We start from the raw sequence: 16721 nt of genomic DNA, 5'->3' as shown, positions 1-16721 counted from the left end.
TATATCTGTTTTTTTAAGAGGCTCTTGAAGCTTGCTTGATACAAAAACTCATCGTCAAGTGTTGGGAGATCGAGTATTTATCGTCCGTGGTGACGCCCGAAAGCTTCCGTTCGCCCCTTCTACGTGTGGGAGCCGGGCACGAGCCGGCCGGTCCCGAACCGGCGCCCCATCCGGGCCCAGGCCAAGGCGCAAGAGTGAACCCCGCCAAATCTCCATTGAATCTAGCATGACCCATCCTTAAAATCCCGATTGCGGCTCATGCCAAACACATTGTGCATTGAGGCGTTCTGGGGCGAGAGTTTTAGTGTACAGAATTGGTCTATTTTCTTGCCATTTTCAGCGGGTTCAAATCACAAGATGTGTCAAACCCCCCTCCGAGTGCCCCACTCCGGGCCCGGGCCGGTCCCACTCAAAACCACAATTGTCGTTCCCACACCGGTATCAGACAGGCGACAACGATATCGCACTGCCGCCAACTTTGACGCCATCGTGAAAGGGTTCATATAAACAGTCGACCGCATGAGGCTGTCCGGCTTACCGCGGTAGTTCTGTAGTCATCAGACCACTTTTCTGCAGGAACCAAGATCGAGGTGCATTACTTTTACTCACAATGGCATCAGCACATCAAGTAAGTGGGGTCCTCCCGTTAGAGGACATGAGCCTCTTAGTGAATGTCATTCGTTTGCTAAACTATTGTGATGTTACAGTTGAAAGATGCTTCCCTGCTGAAGACATCATGCTACGTCAACGGGCAATGGATTGGCGCCAAATCTGAGAAAGTATTCTCAGTCGAGAGTGAGTAGTTCACCACCACATCAACTCGGGAGGAGCAGCCAAGCTGACACTCTCACCAGACCCTTCAACCCTCACCGAGGTAGCAAAGTGTCCCGAGTTCGACGAAGCCGACACCGAAGCATCCATCCTCGCCGCCCACGATGCCTTCAAATCCTTCCGCAAGACCCCGGCACGCGCCAGAGCGCGCCTCCTCCGGAAATGGTTCGACCTCATGATGGAAAATGCCGACGACCTCGCCAAGATCATCACCCTGGAGAACGGCAAGCCTCTGGCCGACGCAAAGACGGAAGTCGGCTACGCCGCCTCCTTTTTCGAGTGGTTCTCCGAGGAGGCGCCCCGGATCTACGGCGACACCATCCAGGCGAGTAACCCAAGCTGCCGCCTCGTCACTCTCAAGGAGCCTATCGGCGTTTGCGGCCTCATCGCGCCGTGGAACTTCCCTGCGGCCATGATTACACGCAAGGTCGGCCCCGCGCTGGCGGCCGGGTGTACCGTCGTCGTCAAGGCACCGGCCGAGGCACCCCTGACGGCGCTGGCTCTCGCTGAGCTTGCTCATCGCGCGGGTATCCCCGCGGGCGTGGTGAACATCATCACGGCCCTGGATAACACCATTTCCGTAGGGAAAGTGCTGACGACGCACCCGGTCATCAAGAAAGTGTCCTTCACCGGCTCGACGGGCGTCGGAAAGCTGCTGATGAACCAATGCTCCTCAACACTCAAGAAGTTGTCCTTTGAGCTCGGCGGCAACGCCCCCTTCATCGTCTTCGAAGACGCCGATCTAGACGCGGCGCTCAAGGGCCTCATCGCGTCCAAGTTCAGAATCTCGGGCCAGACGTGCGTGTGCGCTAACCGGATCCTGGTCCACAGCAGCGTGTACGACAAGTTCTCGCAGATGGTCGTGGACGCCATCAAGACCTTTACCGTCGGCGACGGGTTCGCCGAGACGACGACGCACGGCCCGCTCATCCACAACCGCGCCGTCGCCAAGGTCGACGAGCACGTCAAGGATGCCGTCGCCAAGGGCGCGCGGGTGCTTCTCGGCGGCAAGCCCCTGACCGAGCTGGGGTCCAACTACTTTGACCTCACCGTGCTGGCGGACATGAAGCCCGGCATGAAGATCTGCTCCGAGGAGACGTTTGGGCCCGTGGCGGCGTTGTTTGCATTTGATACCGAGGAGCAGGCCGTCGAGCTTGCCAACGATGCGGACGTTGGTCTTGCGGGGTATTTCTTCAGCAAGGACGTGTCGCGGTGCTGGCGTGTGGCGGAGGCGCTCGAGGTTGGCATGGTTGGCGTAAACATTGGTAAGTTGTCCAGTTGTGAGAGCATTTGATGTCAGGCTTTTGCTAACGAGCTGCTTCTAGGAGCCATCAGTGATCCCGCCGCGCCCTTTGGTGGCGTGAAGCAGAGCGGATTTGGCCGCGAAGGAAGCAAGTACGGCATTGACGAGTTTTTGGTCACCAAGATGGTAATGACTGGTATTGAATAACGCCGCTTTTCCTGTCATGTTTTCGTTTCTTTCTTAGACTATACCCTACCAAGTACCTTACATGATAGAATAGAATACCGGTCCACGCAAGAGTTTCACTTTCCTTATGACCACTACCATTAGTATCCCCTGACTACGTGTCTTGAGGCATAGTTTATATAGACTAGTGTATAAAGAGCGAAATCTCTTGAGTGACGAAGATTATCAACAGGACAGCGGGAGTAGGAGTAACAGAGATAGAAGCAAGATATTGAAAGGAACTAGTTTGTCACCCACCTATCTACCTTCTTTTGTAGGCAGTTAAGTGTAGCTTACTCCCAATGCTGCTAGTGTCATTATTTGAAAGGAATCGGTGTCTAAAGTCATCACTTTTGAAAGCCAATAGGCTATCAGGGTTGGAATGGTCAGCAAGATGAGAAAGGGGAATGCGGTTCTAGACCACAAACCTCACCATGAGTGTACCCCACTAGACCATTAAGGTGTGATTGACCCTTCCATGTGAAGAACACGTTTCTTTTTGGCTCTGGGAATATAACCACATGAAGGTCATGACCCGTATTCCAAGTAGGCTCCGTGGCTCCAATCCACTAATTTAAGGTTGTGTATTGCAGGTTTATACTGACTTGCATCAGGCATCAAAAGGTACTCCCTCCTCTTTGAGATTCGCCCAGTCAAGTCACCAGGGGACCTTGGTCTTCCTATCATTTTAGTCTAGTAGTCCAAAGATGGGCACCTGCTAGACGATAAAAGGGCATGAAGAGATTTTCCTACAGGTGAATCCCTATTATCCTGAAAGAACACAAAGAAAAGGTAAATCATTCATTCATTGTCCAGTTGGTCACTTGCTGCCTGGATATGTGCCTTTTTGGCAAAACCCTCACCGAGCCACCTGTCACCCTCCCTTTGTGCCGACCTGGAGCCTCAGGCGGGAGACAACCTGAAATATCTTCACTGTAAAGAGGATCATCTTATCCATCTCAAAGTGGAGTCAGGTGACTTCTAGGCAGTACGGGAGGCAAAGTAATGGACTGAAAGCCTTTCACATTCCCGTCCATTTGAAAACCTTCTTCTAGCACCTTGGAGGCTGTAGGCAGATATTCTTTCTCCCTTAAAAAAAAAAAAAAACATCCTTCCTATTAATACTCGACCTGGACACCTCTTCTTTTGGTCCGATTTGCGCCACGCAAATTCTACTTCTTCTCAAATCGCGCGCCTCTTTCGGAAGATCACGCCCAATTCGGTCTACTATCACTTGACTCAACGGTCTCATCGCATGCGTGGTATCTGCATACAACTCGCTCAAGATGCCGCCAAAGGCTCCCATTCAGCAACCTGAAGTCTCTGACGATGATTCCGGTGAAGATAGCATCGGAGCCATCGAAACATCACCGACAATCTTGGCGCAGCCAACGGGATCTCAACACAACCAGCCCCAACCTGGAGCTCAGAGCGCCTCGACCCAAGCAATTCCCATTCGCTTGACCAACGTTCCGGTGAAATACTCGTCCGAGTACTCTACCTCTCCGGACTCAGCAACTCCATTCATTCAGTCCATGACCTCCTCATACGAAGCACAACCGCCTTGGCCGTCGCGCGAGCATACTCCGCCTTCTGGGTCTGAGGATGGTCCGCCCAAAGGCAAGCAGCTGCCATCAACGGCCGAGCAGCCCCCCAAGAAGCAAGATGGGCCTTCGGACGAGCAACTTCAAACTCAACTGCAACCGAAACCGGAACCGCGATCAGGCGATCAACTTCCTACCGACACGAAGCCTGCACCCTCACCACAAAATGTGCCTTTCATTGACGATGACAACCTTTACAAAGACTTCGAACAATACGAGAAGGGAAGCAAGCTGGTGCTCACCTACCAATCTCCGCGCCGACCTTACGGTCGTTCCGAGTATCCCAATCCTCCAGGCATCGACAGCGATGACAAAGTTCTGTCCGAAGCCGAAAAGCGCCTCTCTCGCACTGGCTTGGTCTATAACGACCGACATATCAGCAATCCTATTGCCGGCCAATACAAGGCCACTGTCTACCTCACCGTCATGAAAATCATATCCGGTGGGCCTGTTGCTGGCACCCAGGTCATTCTGTGCAAAGTTGACGAAGCCAATTACGATGACAGGATGTCCAAGAAACAAAAAGGAACCTTGCTTCGAAGCGTTTCACTCTTGAGAACGAAAAGCACACGGGTGAAGAAGCGATTTGCCAGGTCCTCGATCGCGAACTTGTTCAGCCAGGAGAATGAGGGTAGTTCCTCTCTATCTCGGGGGACCGGGGGTAAGAAAGAACCAGACGTCGCCGGCAAGGCCCCAGTTGTGGAATCTCTCGACGGTGAACGCTTGACCGTGGGTCAGCTTGCAGTCCTCAAGGTGTACGATGCCATGTTCTACCCCTTCCAGTATGGAATGTATCAAGGGCCCTGGAAGGTGACATCTAGAGCCGATCAGGAGCATAGTCGCGAGGCCGGTGCTTATAAGCATCTCTGGACTCACAAGAAGACTGGATATCCACACCTTGCACCTCAATACTACGGATCCTGGGCCATCAAGCTGACGACTACAAATTCAGCTGTAAAGGACAAGCAACGATTCGCCAGAGCCATCATCATGGAGTATATTGAAGGCACCAGCATTGAGGAGCTTTGTTTCCGGACCGCCAAAGAATACCTTCTAGTTCCTCGAAACATGAAGCAGTGCAAGATGGCCGATGGCACCACTTGGAATCTTGATAGGAAGGTTCGCTTGGACGTCTTCAAGGAGCTCCTGGGAGGCTACGTAAATATGCTTCATCACGGGGTTAACATGCGTCTCGATCCCCAAAACATTCTTCTCACGGGTAAACGCGGAGACGAGGTTCTCAAAGCAGAGCAACCTCGTGTTGTGGCAATTGACTATGTCGATGCGATGATCGACGATGAGAGGAAGGAGCCTCTCAGGATCTACCAAATTTGGGAGAAGCCGCCTCATCCCTGGGGCGAGACGTCTTTGCCAAAGATGCAATACTTTCACGGCTGGTTTCCCCATCATTGGAAGCCAGGGCACTTCGACAGCTGGCTGATTCGCACTTTCGGACAACTTGACGACCCGAAATATACGGATCCCAATATTTCGAAGAACCCTGAACTGTCGAAGGCCCGTCAGGCATCAAAGCAACCTGAACTGGACCAAGACTCTCAACCTTCGCATTCTTGAGCATACGTAACGCGAGTGGTGAGGGGGTTTCTATCATGATACAACGGATACAACGCCTTGGGATTGATCCCCGGCCAGAAGACACTGAATGTGGCGGACTGAAAGTTTGGAGTCGGGTATGGTGGAGGAGGCACATCCACAAAGTGATATCAATACATCAGATAAGGGGATGAGAATTAGGAGCATTCGAACGCGAATGAACCAGAGATGATTCTGATGAATATCTTAGTTAGGGTCGGTCTTCCCTCAGCAGGAAGCTCATTGCTGTCAGTAGGTAGCTCAACATGGAATCGCTTTGATGAAGCCCACCTGACTTGGTGCTTTGAATCAGTTGGATGGGAAAAACACTTCCCGCTGTTGAACATGGGACATTTTATTCAAATTGCAAGAACATGCTATGCTGGTGCGCCAAGTAGCGTATTGTCTTCATTGTGTCATTACCACTACCTATCCTCATCTCTGTCTTCCATGTCACAATTATACTGCAAAATTTTGCATATAGTCATCTAGTGATATAGACACAAAGATAGGAACTCGAAGGGAAACCAGTAGGGGTAGTATCTATAAAGATAGTGGTAGGGGTGGGGTAGTATGCGTTTAGTACATGAACACGATCTTGAGAATTATGGTAGTTATGATGTGTTTTAGGACGAGGCGTGAATAAGGTACAAAGAATCATGAATCATCTGCCTATCACAATACCTCACCTACTACCTGAGGTGCCTCACCTTATCACTCCCTAGGCGATTCCACCTTTTCACTCCGGAAGTTTCCAGGTCTGATTTTTCCCTTCCTCTCTGAATACAAAAGCGTCTGGAAATGGTCTCCCACCTCTTCTGTCCCTCGCGCCTTTTCCCCATCGCATCTTCTTCACATCACGTCGTCCTCTACAAACCCAACGACGACCAGTACTGCCCCCAGAGAAATCGATTTGCCTCACGATGGCATCATCCCTCCTGCTTCTGGATGCCATCATCCAGCGCGAACCTTTGAACAACCATTTGCCACAAAACCCCCCATCCGCAGGCGAAAGAAAGCGGTACACTCACAAAGCCAGCGAATCGGTGGCCCAACTCGAGATCGATTTCGTTCTGAAACTCTGCGACTCCACCGAACTCGTTGACGAGGGCGTGACTCTTTTCCAAAGAGCGCGAGATGCTGGCCACTTCATCGGCATGGATTTTGGACAAACACAGCGGCCCCCCAAAGACTCGGCCTTCGTCATACACAATGAGGACATGCTGACCAAGTGGTTGTACAAAGACGTCTTCGCCGGTGTCGTTTCTGGATACCAGGAGACTCGCACATACCAAGCGACCCGCACACCTACCAACAAACCCGCAGTCAAGATATACAAGCGGCACACAGACGTCCAGACTCTTTGCGAGCACACTCGCACGGTTGTCGCAAAGGCACAGCGTCATTGCCCCAAGAGAAGCGTCCTTGCTGGACAAGATTTCAAGTACTCTTTTCGCTGCGACATGGAGATCAGGAAAGGTACGCAACCGGGCAAGACCATTGACGACGAGAGGAGTAAAGTCGTCTTGAACATTGAGTTCAAGCAACCATATGTCATACCAATGGAAGCTTGGATTCGGTCCGCACGACAAGGTGATGGCGAACTCGGCGCTGGCAAGAAGATCCTCGGTGGCAGGAAGACCGCCGCTGGCACGAGAACCATCGCTATACCCAGTGCCGATGAACAGCCAGTCATCATCGCCCATGACTACACTGCCGGCAACTATCAAATCAATGACATTTCGAACCCGGATGTCTATCTGGATATCGACGACACCAAAACTCGAGTCACCTAGGAGGATGACGAGCATGGCCGTGGAGCCGAATCTGACGTCGATATGCTTGTCGACACAAAGCCCGACGCTGACCAACACCGAGAGGCGGCAGTCACCCGACAGCTGCGCTCCGGCAAGAAGATGGACTGCAATGTTGAGATATGTTCTCAACAGATTGGCCAGTACTGCAAGATCCACAGAACTCGCTATGGGGCGATTGCTACCGGCGAGTACATCGCCTTCGCCTACTTCAAGAATATGCGCATTATGGAGACTGCGGCTCGCCAAATGGAAGAAGGTCTCGGAAACGTCTGCGAGCTTTATCTCGTTCCGGACAGCGGAGAGTGGAGAGCTGCTATTGCAGGCTTCCTCGACAGAGGCTACAAGGACTTCACTTATATAGAGGCGGCCAAGGATTGGAGACCAACGGCCCCACCCAGATAGACGAAAGAGGTATGCTCCCTGGCAGCTACCTATCCGGGAAGGATTGTAAATGAGGTTTCTTATGGAATTGTTGAGCAATGCCGGCCGCATTGACAGAGAGGATGTCCTCGTCCTCGTCCGTCAGGAAGTGCACCGGGCCGGGTCACACAGACCAACCGGTCTCGGGACCGGACCCGCTCTCCAGTGGTTATCGATATCCGGAATGATACTACCAATAACTGCCCAGGCAGTCTAACGCATGGCTGGTCATCTACCATTTTGCAGCCGGCATGACGGATCCCCGTACGGGTACGGATTATCTTTGTTGTGGAAACGCGGGGGACAGTGATAGTGGCTGGGATAGAACATGCGAAGATACGGTCGTCGCAGAGGAGATAACGAGTTGTTTCGGGTATCCTGGTTTCTGTCTATCAAACTGTCCAAGTACCTACCTTACCTATCCGTAGTCTAGTTGAACTACCGATAACAATGCGGGGTTTAGCCACGCCCAACTCTATCTGTCCCGTATCAAGGATAGACACAGTTTTCCGACTCAGTGCACGCATTACGCGTGATACGCTGGTTGATCGTCAGCACCAATAGTAGATAAGACTTTATAAGAGCATTAGTTCCCTTCCCTCAAGTTGTATGTTTGGTGATGTTGTCTCCGTGATCGACGCGTTGCTTGAGTTGTGATTGAGTCCGGTCCAGGCCAAATCCAAAACAGTTCCATTCATCATGGCCGACATCAAGACAGAAAAGCCTCAGCCAGAGGTTTCCGACGCTGCGGACACGGCCGAGGCGTACACTGAGAAAGTCACACTATCCGAGCACGACTTGGAATTGGAACAAGCGTTGGCAAACTATGTTCCAGATTCTCCGGAAGAGAAGGCCCTCGTGCGGAAGCTCGACTTATACATGGTTAGGCTTTTTTCCCCCTCCCTTCACCCCCCCTGGCTCGTCTGCTGGGTTGAACAGTCGTCGAAATCCGAGTCAGCAATGGCGCGATGCTAACGCCCATGGCAGGGGCCGACATTGTGGTTCATGTACATTTTAGCGTACATCGACAGGCAGAATATCGTGAGTCTATCGCGGCAGATTACACGCAGGGGTGTCCGAACTGACTTGTCACAAAGGGCAATGCCAAAGTTGCTGGTATGGAAGCAGACCTCAAACTCACAGATGACCGTAAGCGCCCCTACACAAGTCCAGCCGGAGGGAGTCAAAGAATTCGGTATTGACGAAGATGATGTATGATGCAGAGTATGCCATGTTGCTTTCGATCTTCTTCATTGGCTATCTCGTCTGCGAAGTTCCTTCGAACATGCTGCTCACTCGATCCCGCCCGTCGTACTACCTACCCGGTATCATGATTGTCTGGGGCACCGTATGTTCCGTGATGTCGGTCGTCAAGAACTACGAAGGAATGCTGGCTCTTCGGTTCTTCCTCGGCTGCATCGAGGCCGGATTCTTCCCTGGTGTCTTGTACGTGATGACTTGCTGGTACAAAAAGGCAGAAATCGGTAAGTACCTACCTACCTTATTACCTACTATCACGGTATCACCCGCGAGTCCCGTACTTTAATCTACTTTTCATCTGTAAAAGTAGCTAAAGTACAGATATATGCCAAGCCCCACAACTGGTCTACGTCAGCTCGTACTAACGTGAAATTGCGTTTTACAGGCAAGAGGTTTTCAATCTTCTACACCGCTTCTGTGTGCTCCGGCGCCGTGAGCGGCCTCCTCGCTGGCGCAATCACCGGTAATATGGAAGGCGTTCGCGGCATGCGAGGGTGGCGATGGCTCTATCTGATTGAGGGCGTCTGCACGGTCGGGTTCGCCATGATTTTCAAGTTCGTGCTGCTCGACTTCCCCGAGACAACGAAGCGCTTCTCATTGGAGGAACGGCAACTCGCCGTGGTCCGCATGATCCACGATCGGCAGACGACGGCGGCGCGACACGGCCAGCGCCTCACTCACTGGCAATCTCTCAAGGCCGCGCTGGCCGACCCGCGGACGTACATCTTTGTGGTGCTCTTCACGATGGACCTGGGCTCCTGCACGATCTCCTACTTCATCCCCACGATCGTCAAGCAGATGGGCTACACGTCGGTCATGGCGCAGTACATGACCATCCCCATCTGGATGGTCGGCGCCGTCTTCCTGCTCGTGCTCTCGTACACGGCCGACAAGACGAGGGACCGCAGGTGGCACATCACGGGGTGCATGTGTCTCAGCTTCATCTGCACGCTCGTCTGCGTGACCGTGTCGAACCCCAAAGTCGTGTACGCCATGCTGTGCTTCTACATTGCCGGCCTGTACACGGCGCTCCCGCTCATGCTTAATTGGACGTCCGAGGTCATTTCGCTCCCTGCGGAAAAGCGCGCCGTGGTGGTGGCCCTGGTCAACTCTGTCGGAAATCTCTCGGCGGTCTACGGCAGTAGGCTCTGGCCCTCGTCGGACGGGCCCCGGTTTGTAAAGGGGTTCGCGGTCACGGGCGCCTTCACCGGCTTCGGAACTATTCTGGCGGCGCTGATTCCTGTCATCTTCTCGTACCTGCCTAAGGAGGGTAACACCAAGGCTGAGAAGGAGATCTTGGCACGCGAGAGAGAGTTTGTTGAGAATACCAGAGTCCCTGGTGAAGTATAAAGTCGTATGAGTTTGCGAACTGGCAATATGGGCAAAGGGAAAACGACGCCCGGGTCGGGACGGTGGGGGGGGGGGGGGGAGTGGGAGATCGAATTCAATTCGCCTCCATCAGCATTGGTAAGACAAGGAGGGGAGAGGGGGTTCGTACCGAGGAGTTAATATAAATATATGAACTGCAACTTTGAATGGCACCTTGACAATTCACAAAGCCATATTTTATGGAACAGCGTTCCCTCCCAGGAAAGAGAGTTGCCGATCACAGTAAACACAGGTCCAGGTCAGCCATGATGATTGGAGGCTTTGGAGGTTCTGGTTCGCTTCTATCCGCCATTCTGACGGTCTGACCGCTGCTGCCGTGTGTCCCGGCAAACAGAGCCGAGATCCAATTTTGATGGCCAAAGGGATGTAAGGGAACAGGTCGGGAATACTGGGTGTTCTGGTGCTGTTCCCAGAGTTCCCACAAGAGTTTCCATCTCACCGGAAAAGTCGATCCTTTGAAGAAGTGACGGGAACCACAATTCATCCTCGTCATCCTTGTGGCTTGATAACGGGTATCGTTCAAGATGTGGCTCCCTGTGGGCTGTGGCTCCTCCATATGGGGCTTCCTCGAGTTCCTCGTGGGCTGGGCTTGAGGCTCAATCTATTTCTTGGCATGCATATCCTGGTCTCTGGGACCTTGACAACTTTTGGTGTACAAATTCTGCCCGGGATTGGATCTCACCCCTGAATGGGCACGGATTGTGAAGGAGAAGAAATGTCAGCCAAAGGCATTAGCCGCCTAGTTCTCATAATCAGCCCGTCCAAACTAACCCCGTTCGAGGCATCCGGCTGCCCATGCCATCCTGACTCGAAACACTAAGGAGAGACAACCCGCACCAAGCAGAAATGGCGTGTGTGTTTTTTCTGCTTCCGATTGACTTTCTCTCCCTCCGCAGACCACGTCCTTGAGAAGAAGGTTTCTTTTTTGCAGTACGGGGGGGAAGACTGACTGCCGTCACGACTCACAATACACGTGTAACCGAAAAGTAAAAATTAAAGTCCACGAAGGAGCTTGGGCCAAATAAATGGAGCCTGATGCGCCTACCGCGGTTTATGCTTAACAGATCTTATCCCTTCTCAGGACGACATAGTACTGCGGTATGTGACATTGTCACACGTAGAGTCGGAGACAGGCCGAGGCTAGAAGCTTGTTAGTTTATTTTCTCACAACCCCTGATTTGTTCTGATGTATTACTGGGTCTCTCAGTCTCTGTGAGTTAGAGTATGCCAATGCCCACGCGCGTATTGCTCTTCAATGTCTGTGCCGCAGGGCGGCGTTTGTGGCGTGCCCGAGTTTGCTAATGCTAACAAATGCCAGAAAGTACGCATACCTACCTAGTAAGACGCCATCAACCGGGAAATTTCCAACCGTTTCATCGGAACGAGTTATGGAGAGCTTACGGAGTAGAGCGTGGTGCTCTGCATTTTGGAGCTCCCTTTTCTCGGATCCCATGTGTCCTTAGTGGCGGAAATTTCTCTGAACCCATGTTTGGCACCTTGCAGACGGAGTAGTCTCTCCTCTCAAAAACGAATGGCACCCTAGGAGCGCGAACTGCCGCTCGTGGACATGAGTACTGACTGGTTTGGACACCCCGTGACCCCGTGACATCTCACTGCAGCAGGTCCTCTCCGTGCTCCATCGCTGGCAGTCTCTAGTCTCCGGGAGGGGGGCAGCCACACTTCCCAACTCCCGCCCCTCCCCCCCTTAACGCGGCCCTACCAGCGGAGATTTCTGTTCGTCTTTTCATTGATGGAAGTGACGCCACAGACGAATGCGAGGCCGTGCGAGGGCCCGCGAGCTAGGCCGAACGTCTTCGTCGACGGGCTCGATTCGGATTGTGCCGCCGAAGCTATCACCGCAACCCCGGGTCGGACGGGGGTGACGTGGTAGATGAAGGGGTCACAGAGCGCAGCAAATCCCCACGAATCAGTGGGGATTACCCACCACTCTATCCCTCGAACAAGTCGGCTCCGGCATCCAACGCCATGATTCTTCGGAAAGTAGTGTGGGTGGGTTAAGCAATGTTCCTCGGCCGACTGCGTAATTGGGGGCGTGCTTTTCTTTCGAAGGCCTAGAAGGATGAGGAGCCGTGAGATGAGATGAGGCCTTCGTCTGGCCCTGCTGGTGGGGGGTTCTCTTCGAAGGCTTGGTGGTTAGGGGGCTACTCTATCCGTACTACCTGGGTTGCCTGGGAAAGGAGATGGAAGACATGGAGGAAGGGGGTTTCGTTGAAGGAGCGGCGTCGAACAGCGGCACAGTTTCCAAACAAACATATATGATCGACCTTGAGCCGCGCTCTTTGACTTGGAAGCTCCCTTCTTACTCCAGCGGCTTTCGTCCTCTTGTCTCTCTTTCACATCCGACCAAACCCTCTTCGTTCTTTTGTATCTACCTTTTTATTCTTCTTGTTCGAAAGCCTTCTAAATATGAGATCTGCTCTTCTCTCCGTGGCACTGGCTGCCTTCGCCCCCTTGGCTCTCGCAGCCGACGCCGTCTCTGGCGCCGCTGAGGGCTTCGCCAAGGGAACCACCGGTGGTGGTAGCGCCACTCCCGTCTACCCTTCCACCACCTCCGAGCTCGTCTCCTACCTCACCGACTCCTCCGCCCGCGTCATCGTCTTGACCAAGACCTTTGACTTCCGCAACACTGAGGGTACCACCACTGCCACCGGCTGCGCTCCTTGGGGTACCGGCTCTGCTTGCCAGACTGCCATCAACAAGGACAACTGGTGCACCAACTACCAGCCCAACGCCCCCAAGGTCTCCACGACGTACGTAGAGAATCACTTACATCCTGCGGGTATACAGTGACTTTCATGATACTAACTTCCTCGCTTCATAGCTACGACAACGCTGGCCTGAACCCCATCAAGCTCGGTTCCAACAAGTCCCTCATCGGACAGGGCAGCAAGGGTGTCATCATTGGCAAGGGTCTCCGCATCACCGGCGGCGCCAAGAACATCATCATCCAGGTATGAAGACTTATTTCACTGGACTAGTCACTATCATGCCGGCCAGGGGCTAACTACCGGTGCTAGAACATCCACATCACCAACCTGAACCCCAAGTACGTCTGGGGTGGTGATGCCATCACTCTCGACGGCTCCGACCTCGTCTGGATCGACCACGTCAAGACCTCCCTGATCGGCCGCCAGCACATCGTCCTCGGCAACGGCGCCTCCAACCGTGTCACCATCTCCAACAACGAGATTGACGGCTCGTCCTCCTGGTCCGCCACCTGCGACGGTCACCACTACTGGGGACTCTACTTCACCGGCAGCAACGACATGGTCACCTTCAAGAAGAACTACGTCCACCACACCTCTGGCAGAGCTCCCAAGGTCGCCGGTAACACGTACGTATAATTCCTTCCAGTTTTGGTGCTAGCGAATTTTCCGACTAACAAGAATCCATCACAGTCTCCTCCACGCCGTCAACAACTACTGGTACGACAACTCCGGCCACGCGTTCGAGGCCGATGCCGGTGCCAAGATCGTCGCCGAGGGCAACATCTTCCAGAACGTCGTCGCCGCCTACCAGACCGGTCTCGCCGGCCAGGTCTTCGCCTCCCCCGACTCCACCACCAACGCAAAGTGCTCCACCAACCTCGGCCACGCCTGCCAGCTCAACGCCTACGGCTCCAGCGGCACCCTGGTCGGCTCCGACACCTCCATCCTCGCCAACTTCGCCGGTAAGAACGTCGCTTCTGCCGGCACCGCCAACGACGCCAAGGCTGTTGCCACCAGCGCCGGCTTCGGCAAGCTCTAAGCGCTTTTGCTTGGATTGCTTGCCCCCTTTTTATCTCTCCTGTTGGAGTCTTTCAGTGGTTGTAATTGGGGGAGGTGTTGAGTCGGGCACACGCAAAGAGACCAACGACAGATTCATGTACATATCTTACTACTTTACCGTCGAGGACGTAAATATCATGCTTGATGCATCACACATTGCACATATTACGCAAAATATCAATACCCAGAATTCCATACATGTGAAGATTACGGTTCTAGTTTTGTCAAGCGACGAGCTTGTACGATTCAAGGCCTCCGTGACTTTCATGCCATTTTGCAGGACAGAGAACGTGGGATGATTACATTACAAATCCTCTTATACGTTTCCACTCAGATGGAAAGTCAATCTCGGCTTACTCTACGCAAGTACCAGACAAGTGGTGCGTTTCTCAAGCAAACCATAGACTGCGGTTGGAGTTATCTGGATGCCCTCCAGCCAACCTACATCCTATACTTTATTCATTTTTTGAAAAAGAAAAAACGCTCCAAGAGCCAAGTAAGCATTCAGTGATCTACCAGCCTACCTAGTTACCTGACATTAGGTCTTCGTAGCACATGGTTCTCGCCGTCAGCCGTCATCTTGAGAAATTGTGGATCTCGATCATGGAGAGCGGGGTGGCACCCGGAGGGCCGGAGCTGCTCGGCCCACCACGATACCCGGAATCTAAGCCCCCGATGTGCCCCACTCGGACCCGAAGCCCTCGGGCTTTGGCTGGCTTCCGTGTCCCCCGTATTCACAGAGGTACACCGCCGAAAAGGTGTCACAGAACCATGGGCGGAAGAAACCTTTTGTTCTGGGTTATAGAGCCGACCCTTCTGTCATCCTCTTTCGGGAGGATCTTCCTCCTCTATATCCTTTTCATCTACAATACTCAATAAGCCAGTCATATTTATCTACCAAGACGTACCCGCAAAGATAAATCACACTGCACTAGACTTAAACGCGCTCACCAAAGCAAGAATCGAAATCGCCTATTCTACACAGCAAGTCCCTCTCTGCATGCGAATAACCGATCGCAATATCACTAACATACCTAAGCAGACAAGATACCTACCTCATCATGCCCGACCCCGGCCTTACAATGCTTGCCATCTCCGCCGTGCTCTTCCAGGTGATCGTCATTATCGCAGTGTGGCATACCACGTCGCTCCGTCGCTCCACCGACGACCCCGAGGAGGACGCTCGGCGCGAGGAGCGAGAACGCAGGGAGGGCGCAGCTCGGAGAATTCGGGAATTCGAGGAACACGAGAGGAGGCAAGAACTTGAGAAGAAGCGCGGGGAGCAGCGCAGGCAAGACGCCGCCATGCTTCGCGAGCTCGCGAGGAGAACCTCTTCGTTGGGGCAGGCGGAGGGGGAGCATGACGAGAAGGCTCCGCTGCTTCCGCGGGATGAGAAGAACGTATGGTGATCAGGGGCTAGTCGTGATGGAAAATAGGGTCCCTCAGTAAGGTAGCGGCAAAGTTTTGATTTATGGCACTCGGCGACTTACCTACCTACCTACCTACCTACTTTATCCCCACGAACCAACAAAGCAATGGAAGATCCCTCCCGGACCCTAAACGTCTCCTGCCCACCCGCCCTCAATATCGCCGAAATAGCATACGAGTGCACCGTCAACGACACAAACACCGCCGGATCCGCCGAGAAAATCTCCTCCAGCACAAGCTGCTTCCTCGCAACGTGCGCCTCCGCCGTCTCAAACCGATCCGCCTTCCAAAGCCGGTCCTCCTCCGCGAAGCCAGGCTCTATCCGGTACCGCGGATACGCGCCCTCGATCCAGCTCCGCGGGCTCCTCTTGTCGCACGTGTGGTCCGTCATGCGCTCCCTGAGCCCTTCCTTGACGACGGGTCGGAATTCCCGGCCCGCGCCCTTGGATTCGACGAGGGGCCCAAAGGCGAGGTTGCTCGTCTCGAGGCACCGGCGGAGAGGGCTCGTGTAGAAGGACTCCGGGAAGGGGACGCCCTCGCCCTCGGCGGCGGTGGAGGTTGCGCGCGCCCAGCAGGTGGTTAGGTCTTTTGCCTGCTGGATGCCTGTGTCGACGAGCGCCGCGTCGAGCCAGATTACGACGCCGTCGCCGTCTAGGTGAGACCAGTATCGCTGATCGCTCTTCGTCAGTGCTTCGATTTTTCATCAAAAATGAGAAAGTTTGGAAAAAACTTACATCCCACTCAGCCGTGCCGACCTTGGCTGCTTGGACATTATGGTACCCGAGGCCGTGCCTCGTCAGGTACAGGACCTTGTAGTCCACGCCGTCGGGGCTCTCCGCGTTGAGCTTCCTCACGTGAGAGGCGAATCGTTCCCAGGGCCTGGCGCCACCCTCGATTACTACGTCGTCATCAGCCGCTGCGTCTCCAAAGTGCATGTCGAGGAGTCCGAGGCCTGGCTGCGTGGTTAGTTTCCCGTTCGGGCTGGCGTTGGCGGCCTCGTAGTAGTCTATAAAGTACTCGGGAAGGATCGTGAATTTGTACCGGTAGACGGGGCCAGTTGGGGTGGTCATCTTGGTTGCGGCGAGGAGTGCGGGGATGAGGCTCTGGGGTAGCACGACATCAA

The 16721-nt window shown here is 53.6% G+C and overlaps 8 protein-coding genes across 8 annotated transcripts; 7 read left to right on the top strand and 1 right to left on the bottom strand.

Annotated features, from left to right (window-relative positions):
- Positions 1-610: 610 nt before the first annotated feature.
- On the top strand, positions 611-2281 carry CCOS01_03812 (succinate-semialdehyde dehydrogenase; the record flags this gene model as incomplete). The annotated part of the gene is made up of 4 exons (XM_060451995.1): positions 611-628; positions 708-795; positions 855-2096; positions 2157-2281. 4 exons carry the CDS (start codon positions 611-613, stop codon positions 2279-2281), a joined length of 1473 nt encoding a protein of 490 aa, XP_060318260.1.
- Positions 2282-3585: 1304 nt separating this feature from the next.
- On the top strand, positions 3586-5478 carry CCOS01_03811 (uncharacterized protein; the record flags this gene model as incomplete). The annotated part of the gene is made up of 1 exon (XM_060451994.1): positions 3586-5478. The coding sequence occupies one exon, from the start codon at positions 3586-3588 to the stop codon at positions 5476-5478; it is 1893 nt and encodes a 630-aa protein (XP_060318259.1).
- Positions 5479-6419: 941 nt separating this feature from the next.
- Positions 6420-7292, top strand: CCOS01_03810 (uncharacterized protein; the record flags this gene model as incomplete). Its single annotated transcript, XM_060451993.1, has 1 exon — positions 6420-7292. One exon carries the CDS (start codon positions 6420-6422, stop codon positions 7290-7292), a length of 873 nt encoding a protein of 290 aa, XP_060318258.1.
- Positions 7293-7334: 42 nt separating this feature from the next.
- CCOS01_03809 (uncharacterized protein) lies at positions 7335-7715 on the top strand (the record flags this gene model as incomplete). The annotated part of the gene is made up of 1 exon (XM_060451992.1): positions 7335-7715. One exon carries the CDS (start codon positions 7335-7337, stop codon positions 7713-7715), a length of 381 nt encoding a protein of 126 aa, XP_060318257.1.
- Positions 7716-8432: 717 nt separating this feature from the next.
- On the top strand, positions 8433-10343 carry CCOS01_03808 (allantoate permease; the record flags this gene model as incomplete). The annotated part of the gene is made up of 5 exons (XM_060451991.1): positions 8433-8615; positions 8721-8774; positions 8831-8882; positions 8957-9217; positions 9379-10343. 5 exons carry the CDS (start codon positions 8433-8435, stop codon positions 10341-10343), a joined length of 1515 nt encoding a protein of 504 aa, XP_060318256.1.
- Positions 10344-12809: 2466 nt separating this feature from the next.
- Positions 12810-14150, top strand: CCOS01_03807 (pectin lyase; the record flags this gene model as incomplete). The annotated part of the gene is made up of 4 exons (XM_060451990.1): positions 12810-13153; positions 13225-13354; positions 13421-13737; positions 13802-14150. The coding sequence occupies 4 exons, from the start codon at positions 12810-12812 to the stop codon at positions 14148-14150; spliced, it is 1140 nt and encodes a 379-aa protein (XP_060318255.1).
- Positions 14151-15231: 1081 nt separating this feature from the next.
- On the top strand, positions 15232-15579 carry CCOS01_03806 (uncharacterized protein; the record flags this gene model as incomplete). Its single annotated transcript, XM_060451989.1, has 1 exon — positions 15232-15579. The coding sequence occupies one exon, from the start codon at positions 15232-15234 to the stop codon at positions 15577-15579; it is 348 nt and encodes a 115-aa protein (XP_060318254.1).
- An 89-nt stretch (positions 15580-15668) lies between these two features.
- CCOS01_03805 (phosphoglycerate mutase) lies at positions 15669-16668 on the bottom strand (the record flags this gene model as incomplete). Its single annotated transcript, XM_060451988.1, has 2 exons — positions 15669-16268; positions 16333-16668. 2 exons carry the CDS (start codon positions 16666-16668, stop codon positions 15669-15671), a joined length of 936 nt encoding a protein of 311 aa, XP_060318253.1.
- Between the last annotated feature and the right edge of the window lie 53 nt (positions 16669-16721).

The sequence above is a fragment of the Colletotrichum costaricense genome, assembly GCF_030867565.1.
Source record: "Colletotrichum costaricense strain IMI 309622 chromosome Unknown Scaffold_3.1, whole genome shotgun sequence".
Taxonomy (NCBI): Eukaryota; Fungi; Ascomycota; class Sordariomycetes; order Glomerellales; family Glomerellaceae; genus Colletotrichum; species Colletotrichum costaricense.
This window is presented reverse-complemented; position numbering and strand designations above follow the sequence as displayed.